Genomic DNA, 17869 nt, shown 5'->3' on the forward strand with positions numbered 1-17869 from the left:
AATTACTTTAAAAACTGCACTTTATCTCTGAAACTTATTGCTATATAAATTGCTATCCTACTCTATGGTTTCTCTATGGAGTCCAGTCCCAACCACTGTTCGCAAACTCTTATTATTTTTATCCTCGAAATCAGATTTGCAACCCATTAAGTTTCTATAAATACATGAATGGAGAGCCATGCTTCACTAATAAGAGCTGTTTACTTTTACAACAAAGCAAACGGTTTGGACACGTTCCCGCACGTTATTACTTTTCCACAGTTGCGTCATTTTTACTGCCACCCAAGCCACTGTCTCCCTGTTTGCTCACGGGCCCAACAGGTAATTGGTTTCACTTTGAGAAAAGAGCCATATGTGGACAGATATAAGAAGACTGCAGGAACCTGTGTTTATTGAGATAGATCATAGTGCGGTCGAGGAAAAAACCAGCAGCGTTAAGAATTGGCTTTGAGAATAATATAAGTAAATCAGCAATAAAGCAATGTGCAAGAATAGAATGAGGCTATGTGGATGTGGATGAGAAGGGGTTTGAGAGACTGCAGCAGGCGGGCACTCACTCAGCCTGTGAGGGTGGGTGTAAAGAACATGGTTTTTAGCGGGACCTCACGGCGCGAAGGGACAAAAACCACTGACACCTAATCATTACACCCACCCCTGACGGATATGTTATTACTGAGGGTGGAAGCAATTAAGTGGAGCTGGAAAGTCAAGGAATGCAATTTGGGAATAGCATTTTCGAAGTGCAGGTTACCTTTTGCCTGTGGTGGGGTGGCAGCGGAGGCGATTCCCCTGCAGTGTGTAGCCGTTTATCACTTTCTAAAGTTGAGCAGGAAAGGGAAAACCCACAATGCTTAATACAATGATTTTGGGTCGTGGCCCTTCCGTAAAACACAAGCTGTGGGGCACAAGGTTAAACACTGGTGCATATACAGTAAGGAGCTGTTGGGGTTTGAGGCTAGAGTGATTTTTGTTTAGTTCTGCTTTTCTGTATGCCTCTACTATCCTAAGGTTTAAAAAATAAATGAATAAAAAGCTGTGTTCTTCTTGTATTCATTTCCATGAAATATGATGTATATTTAATGAATGCCCTGAGTTTATTAAGCTCTGCCTCTGTGTAAATATAGCAGTTTTTCTTTAAGGTCCTTAAAAGGAGATGAATTATTGTGCTAAATCTGCTTTTCATAAATATCTGGCCTTAGAGATTATGGCTGTGTCCAAAACCTAAAAAAATGCTGCCTGCAAGAAGGGAACAAGACACGTCCGAAGCCAATGTTTACAATACATCATGACAAAGATGATTTCTATTATTTAAAAGTAACATCTGTCCTTCAGTGCATGATATCCTACAATTCTCTGTGTGTGTGTTTCATCAGTTGGTTAAAAGAATAAAAACAGCATTTATGAGTGTCTGTCCAACCTGATCTCACATGAATTCGTAACTAATTTACGAGGTGGCTTATTCATATGAATTAGTACGTTGCGAATCGCACAAAAATGTACGACAAATTGGAAAAACCAATACTAAACGTAACCATCACAGGCGCGAAAGCAAATCGTACTACAATATGATCGTATTGAATTCATACGAATTAGCTCATAAAACAGTTGCGAAGAGACAGAGTATAAAACTAGAAAGTACCTTTATACAAATCATTGGCTGAAGCCCCATCCTTACATTTACATTTATATTTAGTCATTTAGCAGACGCTTTTATCCAAAGCGACTTACATATGAGGGAAACAATGGAAGCAATTGGAACAGCACAAGGACAACAAAAAGCATAAGTGCAATAAAAGAAAATTGGTCTCATATAGCCTATCACAGTATACAGAGCTAAGGTTTTAGCAACCTTAGTAGAAAAGAGACAGAAGTCAGAACTTCTTAACCCTTAACCCTTAACCCCACCCTTAAACCTAAAAGTCACTGGCGCGAAAGCAAATTGTACAAAAATGTACAAATGAGCTGCAAAATTTATTTTTGGTTTCACTTAAAAAAATAAGTAACCTGGCTGCCTTAAAATTTTGAGTTCATTCAACTTAAAAATCTTAGTTAACAAATGAATTTCGTGCAAACTTGTTGTGTTAACTAATATTTTTAAGTTGCATTATTTCTAAGTTTTAAGTTAGCCAGGTTACTTATTTTTTAAGTTGAACCAACATTTCTTTTTCAAATACTTACGTTGGTCTGTCCATATAAAACTACACTCTATGTTGGGTTAAATCAACCCAGAAAATTTTTGTATTTGACCCTACAATGAGTTAAAACAACCCAGCATCCAAACCTAGCTGTGGGTTCACTACAATGTGGAATACTGGTGCTCAATCCATTATTTCTCCTGAATAATATAATTACTACGACATTTGGTATAATATGAAGCCCATGCCATGCTGGAATGGATCAAAGTAATGTGTAATGAGAAATGTGAAAGTTCAAGCAAGTTAATGAGGATGACATGCATAAAGTACATCAACAGAACATTTCCTACAAACATTTCCTGTTCTTTCTCGTCCGTGTTATTGATATCTTCCAGCTTTCCCTGTGTAAATACACACCTTGGTGTCCTCTTCTCCCTGTAAATATGCTACTAATGTGATTAGAATTGTAAGTGCTGCTGTGTAATCTGTTTAATAATTAATTGTTCATGATTTGCTAATCAATCTATTCATGATTTCATGATTTGTCTATTTCATTTAATGCATTCATGATACGAATATTAATATGTTAAAACCACATGTTTTGTTATGTTGTTTACTTTAAATGCATGACGCGACAGTGTGTCGCATTGAGCGGAAGTGACGAACTTTAGAGTTGGCGCTATGGACTGAGGAAGAGCGGATGCCTCGTGAGGCTCTGCTAATATTGACGGTATAAGATTATTAGTGCTACCTAAACAACAGACTAAAGTTCTCTTTCACAACAAGCAGCCAACGAGGTATTTGTTATGTATATTCAACATGCTCAATGTCATTTTGTATTTCGTCTGTTTGTATGATGTTGTACTATCGGCAGATGCATTTATGTGTTCATTGCAGTTCTTACAGCGTAAATGCATAACGAAAAGACGCTACAAAGGAAAGGAATAAACGCCCGTTCAAAAGAACTACCTGTGTCTGTGGTGTTGGGAAAGAGCAACAACAATGCCTCTGGGCTTATTATGAAGGACTTAATTACCAGTCAAAGAATTCAAAAGATCCAAGCCGTTGTCACTCTCACACTTTTACATGATTTGACATGCAGAAAATACTTAAGGGCTTTTGGGCTGAGTGTTCTGTAATCATTACGCTTCCGATCGATCTAATCTGACCAGGTTTTCATATAAACGAAGAGGAAATGAAAGCAGGGGAAAATGAAGCCCACCTTTATCCAACCACAATGACACGGGCTGGATGACATCAGCACATTGCTGTCACCACAGCAATGGAAACCTCCCAGCAGAGCATGTGAGCAGAGCAGGGAGCGGGCGGGGAGCGGAGCGTGCGAAATATAGTCGGAGCGCGGAGCGGGTTTTTATCCAAAGGCCGGAGCGATCGCTCTGTCTCGCTCCGATTCCGCTCTGATACCGCTCACACCACGAGTCTAGGGCATGCACAAATCCACCCAGAAGTCACCTGTGCCTTCAACAATTAACAAAACTGTCAGCCTACACTTCAAAAATCGTTCGTTGTGAAGGAGAGATGTCTGGTGTAAACACAAGCATAGCAGTGGCGATCCGTGACTCCTCTTCAGGGGAAGCAGTAATGCGAAACTCGGGAAAACATGTATTTAGCCCGTCATGTGTGTGTCGCGTCATGTCAAAATACATGCCTACCGCAGACGCGTTGAAAGGGCTTTTAATAAAAGAGACGCTCGCGTTTGCTAGATACTTGCTTAGTCTCATGTGTAATCAGAGTTAAGTGTTAATGCAGTGTCTTCTGAACGCGAACGTTTCTTTTATCATAAACCCTTTCGACGCGTCTGCAGCAGGCACGTATTTTGACATGATGCATGATGCACATAGGTTCACGTGAAGCGCTGAACACGTATTTTGAATTCCAGCTTCCCCTGAAGAGGATCGAGGCACCGATCGCAGCTGAAGCATAGACAAGAACAGGGGTGTCCAATGTCGGTCCTGGCCATTGTCCTGCAGAGTTTAGCTCCAATTTGGCTCAACACACCTGTTTGGAAGTTTCTAGTCTGCTTTGTGAGACCTTGATTAGCTGTTCAGGTGTGTTTGATTAGGGTTGAAGCTAAACTTTGCAGGACACCGGCCCTCCAGGACTGACTTTGGACACCCCTGGACTAGAATGACCGCGATCAGTTCCGGTAGCCGCGTCGGAGCCGTAACGTGCCGCAGATGCGTGCAGTGTAAACGAGGGGTAAGGCTTCGGTTGAAAACGGCAGGTGTTAGGCATGCAGAGGAATTTTTAATTTCAGCGAGCATGGAGCAATTTCACCGGAGCGGGATGAAATTGTAGCTGAGCAGGGAGCGGAATTGAGCGGAGCGGTCTGGTGCGACTTTGAGCGGTGGAGTGGGGGGAGCGAACACCCACGTGAGCGGGGAGCAGAAATTCTCACCCCTCAGCTCCGCTCACATGCTCTGCCTCCCAGGGAATGTTACAAGTGTTGTACAATGTTACATGTTACATGTTACAAGGTACTTGGAATGCTGGTAAACATCTCAATGGAGAAAAGCGGAATCACGTCCTGCATGTGCCATGATTTGCCTCATCTTGTCATGTCTTTCTTGATCTTGTGGCAGAATCATGGCAGGATCCCCTGTTTAATGTGAAGAGAAGCATTTTGGCCCACTTGGCTTTCCACATGCTCTCTCCAGGTCTCTCTTTGTCCCCGCCCTCTTGTATCCCTCGTTATTTATTGTTAATTAGTACATGCCCCGCACCTGTCCCTTCTTGATTTCCTTCCCTTTAAATAGTCCTCATGTCTATTGTCCTGTGCTCTGTCATTGTATTCATGTATGGTGTGTGTGCGCTAACTTGTGTACTATTGTGCCTTGTGCTCCATTGTATTCGTTCCGCTTACCTGTTTACCCTTGTGCTTACCTGTTCCTGTATTCGTTCCGCTTACCTGTTTACCCTTGTGCTTACCTGTTCCTGTTGTTGGATATCCCGTCAAGTCTAGTAAGTGTTTAGTTTAGTTTATGTCTAGTGTTGTTTAGTTTAGTTTAGTGTTAGTCTACGTCCTGTTTATTATCCTGTTTGTTCAGTTATACCCCATCGTGGGTTTTGTTTCATTTTCGTGTTCAAATAAATATCGTTGTTAACCCCGAAACTCCTGCCTGCAACTGGGTTCTCCCTGTGTTTCATGACAGCATGTCGGCTAAGAAATTTTAACATTATTCTTTGCATGTGGTTAAAGCCAGATTACAACTTTTATGTCATGTTTTGTTGTATGTCATGTGTGTTTTTAATTTGAGGTCAACAGTATATTGGTTAGACTTAATTGAAAAGCAGATTATATTTTATGCCCAATTTATGACACAGATCAATTTAAATAGAGTTTTTATAATTTTTTAGACACCTGTATGATCTTTGTAGGCTAATTTTTTTTTACAATGTAAAAACACCACCTAACTATGAATGAATTGCATATTCATTGCTTAGAAATGTCTGAACATTAAATGTTAATAAATCAATATTATTTATATGTTATTGTCACGGTCCCACCGTCTTGTTTATGAAATTCTAGTCGTGTGGCGGGATCGGGGCAGAGCCCTTAGGTTTTATGTGAGAAAACCATGAGTTGTTTGTTTTTACTTCTCAAGTGTTTTCTCGTGTCCTGTCATTGGCCCCACCCCTCTCGTCTCATGTATTGCTCTCCTTCCGTGTCTAATGTTTCCCACCTGCCCTCGCTCGTTATCTCGTGTTTGTGTTCCCTATTTAATGCCCTCTTGTTTCATTGTCTTGCGGCTCGTTCATTGTATGTGGTTGTTCTCGTGTACCCTGTTCCTTGTGCTCAATGTTACGGCCCGAGTGTTATGCACCTCGTCCTTGTCCTGAGTTTTGTAAGTTTTTGTGCTTCGTGTTATCTCCTTGCTTTTTTGTTTATTTGGTTTACCTTTCCCTGTTTTGTGACGTTGTGTCGTACCTCGTTTAGTTTACTTTTGCCCCATCGAGGGAAATATTTGATTTCAAGTTTCGTATTTCAGTTCGGTTCTCGTTTTGACACCCCCTCGTGGGTTTTTTGTTTGTTATTTGTCTAATAAAGTTTTTGTTACCCCTTCACGCCTGCCTGCACTTGGGTTTTGCCGCCACGAGATCGTGACAGTTATAGCCTTCACGTATTTAATCTATTAATATTATTTGAAAAAAATGTTGTGATTGCTTATACTGTAATTCAGTTTTCTTTATAGGTTTTGGAGTAATATAGTGTGTTTATGTGGGTAAAACTGTGTGTTTATGTGGGAAAATATTGGCGAGCTGGCATCCTGCCCTCCACTTGCATCCTAATGTCTCAGCACATTTTAATTAAAATGGTTGGATGAGAAACTACTCATAACAAACTGCTGTCCTTATCCCTAAGCAGCTGTTTAAGATCTTTATTTAACATCTAAGGAGAAAGGAAAGGTGTTAATGTTAAAGCAGAACAAAAACCTTGAAGTGGCGCATCTGAATTGACTTTGCAGGTGCATGAAGTGATGAAAACCTACATAAAGGAAGTTAATGCATCCAGTTTGATCTATTCGTTCAGCTATAACCAAGGCGGAATCTAAATCCTCTGTCCTGATTCTGCTAGACATCTGCAGCGTTTGACACTGCCAATCACCAGATACTGCTAGCAACCCTGTCATCTCTAGGAATCTCAGGCTCTCCTCCCCACTCTTTCAAATTCTACCTCTCCGGCAAATCCTTCAGGGTGTCATGGAGGGGCTCGCTGTCCACTGCTCACCACATGATCACTGGGATCCCTCAGGGATCGGTGCTTGGACCGCTGCTTTTTTCCATCTACACGACATTCTTGGGACCCATCATACGGGCACATGGCTTCTCGTATCACTGTTATGCTGACGACACCCAGATCTACATCGCGTTTCACCCAGACGATACCACTGTAGCAGCTCGCATTACAACCTGCCTAGTGGACATCTCGGCTTGGATGAAAGACAGAGCCGTTTCTTGCTATATGCGGACAATGTGGCTGCATAGGGCCCCGCAGCCACCAGGGCCCCCCCAAACTGCAAGTTCAGCCTCATATTTTATTATATTTTGGAGAATTAAAAGTACCTGTCTTTATTTGCGTGCATTCATTATGGATTCATTTGCAAAGCATGTAAGTGTTCATGGGGTAATCAGGTCAAAATCACCTTTGGGCTGGGCTGTCACGTGGTAAGTGACGTCTGCCGACAGGTCTGACGGCATGATTGACAACCGCCCACCTTCCACTGAAGTGATGAGAATAATGGTAGACGCTAATTACAATGTCATCGAAACGTATGGTGCAGAGAAACGCAAAAAGAAGAAAACCGATGAAGAAAAACGATCACAGGATAAAGGTAAGACATTTGATGTGGGTGGAGGGGGACACATAATGCCAACTTTTGAACAAGTTAGTTTGCTACTTTTGTCATGCTGGCTAGCTCAGCTAGCCTCAGATAAATGTGAGCTACTTCAGCTAACGGGCTATGATTGTTTGTTTGTATGTAAATAAAGTCAGCTTTATCCAGAGTTTGCTTTACAAAAAGGCTCAAATAAATGTGTCTCAAGCATAGACCTGTGCTAATATTTTATAAATAAAACCAATTATTATCAGACTGATTATTGTTACTTTTAGTAGTAGTAGGAGTAGTAGCAGTATAGCAGTGGATTATTCATATAGCACTATGAATTTTAAATGATCACTTTGCTATGAAATATTATCCAATTCTTTGCTCTATTGTATTTATTTTTATTAATTGTGCAATAACATGGATGCTGGTCCATTATATACTTATTTAAGTAAGTTTAGTTATTTATTTTTTACTGTTTTGGAATGGTGGGTTAAAGCTTTTTTATGTTATGCCACCTCAAAGTTTACATTAAACATTTTTCAAGAACACACTGTATCTGTTGCATTTATTAATGTACTCTAGCCTGCTGTCCTCTTAAAATGTAACAGACTGCTGCATCATCACAGAATATATGAAAAAGTTAGGAATCTCTACCTCAGAGTTTGAAAAAATAGGGGCCCCCAAATAGTATCTCGCATAGGGTCCCCAAATAGCTAGAAACGGCCCTGATGAAAGAGCATCACCTCCAGCTGAACCCGGCCAAGACAGAACTACTTATGTTTCCTTCACACCCCACGGTGCAACATGATCTTACCATCCAACTTGGCAATACCACAATCACTCCTTCCAAAACAGCCAGGAACCTCGGAGTCATATTTGATGAACAGCTGTCCTTCAATGATCACATTGCAAAGACAACGCGGTCATGCCGGTATGCCTTATTCAACATTAGAAAGGTTAGACCCTATCTCACTGAGCATGCGGCACAACTCCTTGTCCAGGCCCTGGTAATCTCAAAGTTGGACTACTGCAATGCTCTCCTTGCTGGTCTTACTGCAAAGGATATCAAACCACTCCAGCTGGTTCAGAACACAGCAGCATGCCTCATCTTCCAACAGCCCAAAAGGGCTCATGTGACACCCCTTTTCATCTCTCTCCACTGGCTACCGGTTGAAGCCCGTATCAGATTCAAGTCACTAATGCTTGCCTACAGGACTATCACTGGATCTGCACCGACATACTTTCACACCCTCCTACACTCCCACACCCCATCAAGAACCCTGCATTCAGCAAACCAGCAGCGTCTCGTACTGCCTTCCCATAAGGGCAGTAAATCGCTTTCCCGCTCATTCTCATTCACAACTCCTTCCTTGTGGAACATTCTTCCTAACTCGGTCCGGTCAACCACATCTCTCACAACATTCAAAAAACTACTTCAAACCCATCTCTTTTGTGAATACTTGACAGAATGAATGAAAAAAAACACAAAAAAAACACTAACCCTCTCTCTTTCTCTCAACAGGTAGTGGTCTAGCTTTTGTTGAAACCAGTAACTTTGTATTGGCACCTATTGCATTATTGCTCCTATATGACATATTGCTTATTGCTCCTTAAACTCTTTGTAAGTCGCTTTGGATAAAAGCGTCCGCTAAAATCTATGTATACAGAAAAAATAGTTGCTGCATGAATTTTAAGTATAATCCAATTTGTAAGTCAAAATAGGCTATAAATAATATGTTGTCATGACTTGTTATGATTTGTCTGGACTCAAATCATTTTTACAGTGTACTGTATACAAATACACAGATTTGACATTTTGGCTCATCTATATAAAACTTTAAAAAAAAAGTTTTTCCCAGTGTTTCATTTTTGTGTATTAAAGCTTATTGGAAACCCCACCATCCCTGGATGGACATTCAAATCAGGGAATCTACCAGGGAATTATGTCAAATGTAATACTGTTATGCCATTTGAATGCTGCAATATGTATGTAAATGATAAGATACAGAATCTGAATAAGCTTTTATCAATCGTGCTCACACGCACAAGGGATTTGACCTGGTGAAAGAGTTTCCACGTACTGTATAAGATTTTCCATATTCAGGTTAAGATCACTGCCATCAGACTTTTCTCATCTACAGCCCTGCATGCAAGATGACCTTCATTCAGCTAAGAGAAAGGTTTTGTCCATTGTGATGCAAAATATCTTATGGATTGCATATGGGATGGAAACTTGAAAGACAAAGGACAAACTTAAGGTCAGGCTTATGCCGTTAGATACCAATCTAACTCAAGCTGTTATGACAACCTTGGAAGAAACATTGTGAAATGATCCGTGCCTGTATATATTGTGTTTAGTATCAAGAGACATCCCTCTGTCAAACACTAATGCCCACGATTGTCTGCATGTGCGTGGAATACAAAGTCCACTAAAAGCTGCAAAAAATAAAGCAGATGGAAAAAGGGCCATGACCTTACATGCTTATGTCCTCTTTGATTGTGTTTTTGATTTTATATCTGTGGATGCATAAAAGAAAATGGAGCCTTTATGTTGCAGCATGATGTTTTACTTCTAAATCATTGTAATGCAGCACGCAGCTTACAGCTCTGCGCAGAGCAATGATGAAATAAGAGCTAAAAATAGCAACCTCCCAGGATCCCCCTTCGCCCAGCACTGTAAACACCTCATTCCTGAGTCAATCTTAAAGTACCGCACCTGCAAGCCTTTAAAACACAAGTGTGGTTTGTTTTTGAAGTGCGCTTAATGCACATTTCAAACAATGAAAAAACATAGCCTACGACAAAATCGAATAATAAACCATTTAAAAAAAGGGTAACACATCTGCCACAATGAGTGAACAATACAGGTTGTGACGTCCCTATGAGAAAGCGCATATCAAATAAAAACTCTCATGCTTAATATTAGAAATGTATGCCGAAAACTGAGAGAAACCCCTGCAAAATAGGCTACTATTATCTATACATATAATTTATATCAAGGCCTATTACTAAAACCTGATAACGACTCCCAAAAAAAGCAATAAGTTGAAACACAACATCATAACATATGTTAAATAATGGTGTTAACAGTTATCAGCATTCAGTTTCGAAAATTAAATCACTATTTCCACGCACGATTTTTTTTATCTCTATAGATAGTTATCCACAGTGATAAATAACAAAAACGGCAGTTAACCTACCCATAGATGAATGCAGTGTCCTTTCTCCGGCAGGACTCACCGGAGTCGTGACTCCGACTGTGTCTCAAAACCTAGTGACCTGCCTATCTAGACAGCCTTGTTGGGTATAGAAGACTTCGTTTCGAGGCAGCTAAATGTGTATCAGTTGTGAGATAACTTGAAACGAGCATGCTGTCTAACAATACACCATCCATTCGCCTATGGAATTAAAACAAATATTAAAGAAGCCAACACTTTGCTTTAAGTAACGATTTTTGATTTGACTGCATAACAGTTACCCAAACTGTAGCTACTTGTGGCGAGTGTTGCTCATATTCGCATTTAATTTATGAATTATGGGAATGGGGTTTCAACTTTTTGGTCATAATTAAATTGTATGAATTACAGCTATTAGTTAATGGGTTGTTTTTCTTTAACAGTGAATGTGATTTTTAAATATGAACCTATGAGACAGCGCGCGATGCCTGTAAGGAAAAAATCTATTTTAAGAAAAACTTTTCATTAGCATTTTTTCTTCTTCTGAATGGCAACTACCTTGTTTGGATTATATAAACAATATGACATACCTCATCGGTCAGAGCCTATACATTTAAAATCGTTTTCGAAAAAAAAACGTCAGCCTTTTATTTCTACCTCATTATATTCTCTGAGGGGATTGTAAATTGTCATTCAAGCAAAACAATGACAAGCGCATTAATTTTCAAGTGGATATGTGATCGTGTGCTTCTAGGTAAGATCTCGTGACAGACATGTTGCTAGGGTAGAGAAAACTAGAATATTGGTTACCATGGTAATATTTTCTCATCCCTACGTCATCACGCAGGCACACTAGCAAATCCTTTACTCCAAGGTTCTTGTTTGTAAAACTAACACTGGCCAAGTTTACAAATGTAAGTTTGCTTAAAATAGATCTGTAGTGACCCGTTTCATATCACACACACTCCGTGCCGCTTTCTTAGCGTTGCAGGATACTGTCATACAGGATATTGTAATACATTGTGTGTAGCTACTGTACATCTGAACACAATAAATATGAAAAGACTAGTCTTTAATAATAATAATAGTAATAATAATAATGAGCATAATACTGTAACGGAGAGTAATCCAGGCAGAGAAGCGGATCCAAGTGCAGTTTTGATTTTAATGAAGTAAACAAACACAAACACAAAGCAAGGTAATTCACAGAACGAGGAGGCACAAAAACAAAGCATGAAACAAATACCGACACCAAGGAAACACTAGGGCTTAAATACATAGAAACTAACAATATAACAAGACACACCTGGAGGAACTAATTAACACTAAAAACTACAAAGGACTACAAAACATGGCACAGAACAGGAAGTGACGAAAAGTTCACCAACACAGGGAAAACACGGACTGGGATCGTGGCAAATACCAACGTGAAAAATAATCGTGCAACACAACGAAACACACCTTTGGCAATTTTTTGCATTAAATACAATGCTGCCCTCCTATGGTGAAAATACAGTATAGGCTACAAAATAAACCACAACAGCAAAATCAGGTTATTTCAAGGTCTCATGTTAATACCGATTTCTCATCATTTAAATTAACATGTTTCATCTGTTAAAATGTTCTAAGTTCATGTGTTTCTTTAGCCTAATGGTAAAGCAAGAGACTGTGATAAAAGGGTGTGAAAGCAGGGTTGTTGTTATTTAGGGAGTTATAAGCTGGCTGTATTAATAACAGAATTATGAAAGCACTAGGTGGGTCACCTGTCTCAGACCGAGACCCGTAATTAAGTTCCCAGCATGCCATTCTGTGCCAGGTGTAGCCTACCATCAGTCTGTTTGTCATCACCACCAGAAATAAGTTATATTATTATTTTATAACAAATCCTCATTCTTTCCTATATCATAATAGACTTGATTATGTATAGTACTATTAAATACATATATGCATTGTTATATATGTACACATCACAATCAATTGCCTTTAAGCAATTTAAAGGTTTTGTTTAATAATTACTCAACAATTTCTTCAAGAGGTGTTCAGAAAACAGCACTTTAATGAAGCTGTTTATATTTTTGGAGCATTACACACTATAAAGGGTTGAACAACATTATTCTTTAGGATTTTACAAGCCCCCTAGCTTCATCTCATGTCTAATTCAAAACATCTTTGTGTTTACAATTCCTTCTTAAGTTTACGTGTTCAAGTCTTTTCCATGGGGCACAGATGTGATTTTTAAAGATGAATACTGAAGTGTGGTGGTTTTTACCCCTGCTCTCTCTACTCCTTCTAACTCTATTGCCATTGCCTTACAAGGCAATTGTAATGTCTGGCAAGTTCATTTTTACATTCTTTTCATAGGATTAAAGTAATTCCTTTCAGCTGTGGACCTGTATCAGTGACTCAGAGGTTTAAAAATAGCGCTGCAGTATGGGACGGAAGAAAGTAACTCTGAATGCCTAGGCAAAAAACTTTGTATAGCTAAAAAAGTAACTGAAAAGACAAAAACCAGGCGAATTAAACAGGCAAAATAATCTGTTATTTTAGGACAAAACCACAGCAAAGAATTATGTTTTACCAAACAAATTGGCAAAACAATAAAAATAAATGTAATCTAATTATTAAATAATAATTTAATAAATATAAGTAATTGTTTTAAATGATATTGATAAATGATATACAAATTTTAATTATATTGATTGTTATCTAGAAGCCTGTTTTATTTAATTCCTGCCATTTTAAACATGTCTCCATCTTTTAACAGTGTTATAACATTTCAGCAGGTGTTCCTCACAATGACCTTGCAGCTCCCAATCATTGCCAGGTAATTAACACCTGCACATCTTTTTCTAACTTGTTAATTTAAAGCTGTGCCATATGATTGCATAAATCAAAGACGTGACATCATCATTGGAAAACAAAATAACGCATTTAAAGTACATTATAAATTATTTTTTGTATTTATAGTGTTGGTTTCAATTATTAACGCACAGATTTGCCCCTTCCAGATTGTTAGATTCATTTCTTTATTCCTATTGCATTTCTAAATGTCTTAGCAGCAATGAGATCTATATGTAAATTGAGATTTATGCATAAAACTCATGCTTACCAGATTTTCTTTGCATTTTTTTTTACCTTGCATGTGTCTTACAAACATTTCGTTACCCACTAAAGTTAATGGCTTTCTATTCATATTGTTTATTAACAGTTCTTTTAGGCCAAAGCAATCATCTGTCAATAAACATTTCCTCTGCATGGGTTACATTACTATTCATCCAGATAGTGACACTTCATTGAAATGCAAAGATGATTACTGAACATTTTTATTACAATATTTCTGAATTACTGCACATTTTTTATATCTACAGAGGACATTCTTAACATCCCTGCTGAAAAAAGATGCCTCTATAAAAACATCAGAGAAAGTCAAATATATTCAGTGGTTATAATGAGAATTGTATTGGTTTTAACAACTGTATCTATTATGGTCTCTGTGGGTTTCTAGTGATATGTTGGGTGCTAATGGTGGTATGTTATCTGTTGGATGGGAACCAACAGAATTTTGAATTGTTTTTATTGAATCATAATGGTATTTGTAATGGTAACACAATAAGGTTGTTAATTTTAGTTAATGCATTAGCTAACATGAACTAACAATGAACGATACTTCCACAGCATTTATTAATCTTAGTTGTTCATTGCAGTATTCACTAATACTGTGCAACTTTCACATTTATGCACCATGAACTAACATGAACAGTTGTATTTGTATTAACTAACATTAACAAAGATTAATAAATGCTAAAAAATAATACTTTTCATATTAACAAATGCAACATTATTGTTAAGAGTTATCAATGTTTTTTTCCCAGCAGGGGAGACAAAAGCCTAAAGAATGAGAGCTAGACACACACGCGCTTACACACGGTTGCCGGCAGTGGGCGCTGTCGGGCTTACTGAAAACCCTCGCTCAACTACCTGTAAGTGAACTTTCTGACCTATCCTTCCATTCAGTGCTGGATGCCTGTAGAGGAATCTGGATCAAGAGAGACCCACTCTGGGCCCACGGGTAAAAACGGCTCGCTAGTGGCCTTTGTGCAGATGAAAAGACAATGTTGTTTCAGCATACGCTTGCCTCTCTCTGGCATTCATCAGCAATGTGGACATGCTGGACTCTCACTGGCAAAGCTCCTGACTCATCAACATGGACTCTATTGTATGGGGAGATTTACCAGTCTATTAACTAGAAACAGCCACACAACTTGCACTCTACCTATACAAATACAAGCACTCATTCATTTTCATGTACACATTGTTGAACACATAAACGTGTGGTATTTCTGTTCATGTGGATAGGATGTAAACTGTTTAGAAAAACAAAATTCCACAGCTCAGTCAAATACTGAAGGCAGTTTATTTAAAACAATTATTTGTTTATTTAAGTTAGCAATCATGCATTTGTTGTGTGACAATGTACTTAAAATGAGTAAATCTTATCATCTCATCTTATCTTATCTTATCTTTTCATCTTATCTTTATTCTATTATATTCTATTGTCATTGTGTAATTGTTTAGAGATAAACTATTATTGAACTACTAGTGAAACAGAACAGGACACAGAAGACGTGAGCTTAGTGTCATTTTTAATAAACAGTTAAGCATCAATGAACTACACATTGAAAGACCTAAAACTCCTGAACATGACGGATGGAGTCGACAGTGGGATGCATGGCATTCCAGTCAGTGTAGCTACGGTACTCGCCTCTCTCCAACAAATACTGTTGTCCCCTATAGTTAGGCTGCTCAAAGAATTCAGGACGCTTGTATAGACGAATACGGTAAACTGAATGTTCACAACACGTTATGGGTAATGACCATACAAAATAGATTTATTTCATGCAGGCTGTACAGAAGTAAGAATCAGGTTTTGGGAAAATGAGATTGTACTGGACATAACTTTTTTAATATGCAGGATCTTGTATGTTTTGTATGCTGTACTTGTATGTTTAAAAAACAACTAAACATTTCTATTGTATGACTGAAGATCATTTGTCTTGTAATGTGTGCAAGTTTGCAAACAAGGACAGAGGTTTCCTTTTAGAGAAATGTAGTCATTCTGTTTCATGTCCTGCACACATTATACCTGGTGTGCAGTTTTCTGCAGGGAAACGGAGAGCTCACCTGCAGCACAAGTACGAGGAATGACTTACATTTTGGACCATACGGCAAGACCTGATGGAGTCATTGAAGCCCAGCCAGCGCTGGTAATCGGGATACTCTCCCCTGGTTAGGATGTACTGCCAGGGTCGTGATTCTGCCCATCTTGTCATGTCTTTTTTGATCTTGTAGCAGAATCACGGCAGGATCCCTTGTTTTGTGTGAGAAAGCCATGGGATGTTTATGTTTTTTACTTCTCATGTGTTTTCTCTTGTCTCGTCAGTGGCCCCACCCCTCTCATTTCCTGTATTGTTTCCCTGCTGTGTTTCATTACCCTCACCTGCCCTGTGTCATTATCCTTCGTTTGTCTTCCCTTTAAATAGTCCTCATGTTTCATTGTCTTGTTGCTCGTGCATTGCGTTCTGTGTTAATGTACCCTGGCTACCTGTCTCTCCCAAGTTCGTGTTCCTTTTTGGATTGTCCCGTCAAGTCTTAGTAAGTGTTTGAGTTTAAAACATGACAAGCGACCGCAGGACACAGACAGTCAGGGACAGAAAGGCACTTACACTCTCAGTTGCCATTGTTGTATGTGAAATGTTGGAAAGCGAATGTGCTGTAGTCTCTTTATACACATCCCGAACAAAAGCACAGGTTGGAAAATGAATCAAATATTTTAATCAGCAATTCAAATAAATTATCCGAGCTCAATGTATTGTTCTAAAGCACTGAATCATAGATTCCTTAAACAATCAAATTCCAGCCTCGGCCAATGAATGATACAAGTTTGTGTAGAACATTGACCAGCCAATGCACATCGTTTTAAGTGTAAACATGCTTTTTATTTATTTACTACATGAATATCTGCCTTTGTATTACATTAGGCTATTTTCTGCAGCATTCTTGCACTTTCAAAACAAAAATAATTATTATACTTTAAAAGAATTGTGTCCAGCATCAAAAATTGCCAAAATGTACAGTATTTCTACCTATTTTCTTTTTTTTGTACTGTATTTTATTTTAACAAAAATAAAAATTCTGTCATACTCACCCTCTAGTTCTTGGCTACCATGGACTAACATAGTAGGAAAAATTACAATGGTAGTCAAAAGGGCCCTAGAACTGTTTGCTTTCCTACATTCGTCAAAATGTCATCTTTTGTGTTCAACAGAACAAAGAAACTTGTAAGGCAATTTGCCTGTTGAGCAGTTGTACTTGGGACAATGACATTTTGCACGGAATTGCGTTTCCTGATATTGTAAGCAGCCATTTTGCTTTATAAGCAGTGTTTTGCCACTCAAGGGGGTGTGTTCCGGCATGTTCACGTGGGAAAGTGACGTTATGTGAATACCCTCTATTGACGTTGCTAGCGTTCTTTCAAATATCTTTCTGTGTTCAACAAAATACAGAAATTTGTACAGGTTTAGAACAACTAGGGTGAACAATTCATGACAGAATTTTCATTTTTGGGTGAACTGTTCCTTTAAGGAATGATGTTAAAGGGATACTCCACCTGTCATGGCTCTGCTTCCTTAGTCATGTTTTTCTTGGTCCTGTAGCAGAGCCATGACAAAGTCTTTGGTTATGTGTGGAGAGAAACTTATTGTTGTCCTTTGGGCAATAATATACGTTCTCTCCAGTGTCTTGTTACTGGCCCCGCTCCTCTCCTTTCCTTGTTATCTTTCCCTAAGTGTTTGATTACCCTCACCTGCCCTGTGTCGTTATCCCTCGTTTGTGTTTCCCTATATATACCCTCTTGTTTCTTTGTCCTGTGCTCTTGTATTACGTATGTGTATGTGTTTGTGTTCATGCACATGTTGTTGCCCTGTGTTCCTGTCCATGCCTAGTTCGTGACCTGTGAGTTTTGTGTGTTTGCTTTAGTTTTATCCTGCCTTGTTTGTATTAAGACGTTGTGTCGTGTTTTTCAGTTAGGGTTTTACTGTTCTTGTTTTTGTTTTGCCCCCTCGTGGGAAGTCTTTGTTTTCTGTTTGTTTCTTAGTTTAGTTCCTGTTTGATACCCCCTCGTGGGTTTTTCCTTTGTTTTGTTCATTTAATA

General features: G+C 38.8%; 2 protein-coding genes across 2 annotated transcripts in view; both read right to left on the minus strand.

Moving 5' to 3' along the window:
- Positions 1-10786, minus strand: part of LOC130556098 (diacylglycerol kinase beta) — a 185581-nt gene extending 174795 nt beyond the window's left edge. Inside the window, exon 1 of the mRNA XM_057336794.1 lies at positions 10684-10786. The gene's annotated coding sequence lies outside the window, so the exon portion shown is untranslated. The remainder of the gene's footprint in view (positions 1-10683) is intronic.
- A 4558-nt stretch (positions 10787-15344) lies between these two features.
- Positions 15345-15989, minus strand: crygs3 (crystallin, gamma S3). Its single transcript, XM_057335438.1, has 2 exons — positions 15845-15989; positions 15345-15502 (listed from the first exon to the last, which is right to left on the minus strand). The coding sequence occupies exons 1-2, from the start codon at positions 15987-15989 to the stop codon at positions 15345-15347; spliced, it is 303 nt and encodes a 100-aa protein (XP_057191421.1).
- Positions 15990-17869: the final 1880 nt, after the last annotated feature.

This window comes from Triplophysa rosa, linkage group LG6 (genome assembly GCF_024868665.1).
Source record: "Triplophysa rosa linkage group LG6, Trosa_1v2, whole genome shotgun sequence".
Taxonomy (NCBI): domain Eukaryota; kingdom Metazoa; phylum Chordata; class Actinopteri; order Cypriniformes; family Nemacheilidae; genus Triplophysa; species Triplophysa rosa.

Bases quoted from the DNA above. Each gene is read 5' to 3' on its own strand.
- crygs3 (XM_057335438.1), bottom strand. From the start codon at position 15,989: ATGACAAGATGGGCAGAATCACGACCCTGGCAGTACATCCTAACCAGG. The intron at 15,503-15,844 runs GCAGGTGAGCTC...GTGAACATTCAG, and splicing joins TCATTCCTCGTACTTGTGCT to TTTACCGTATTCGTCTATAC.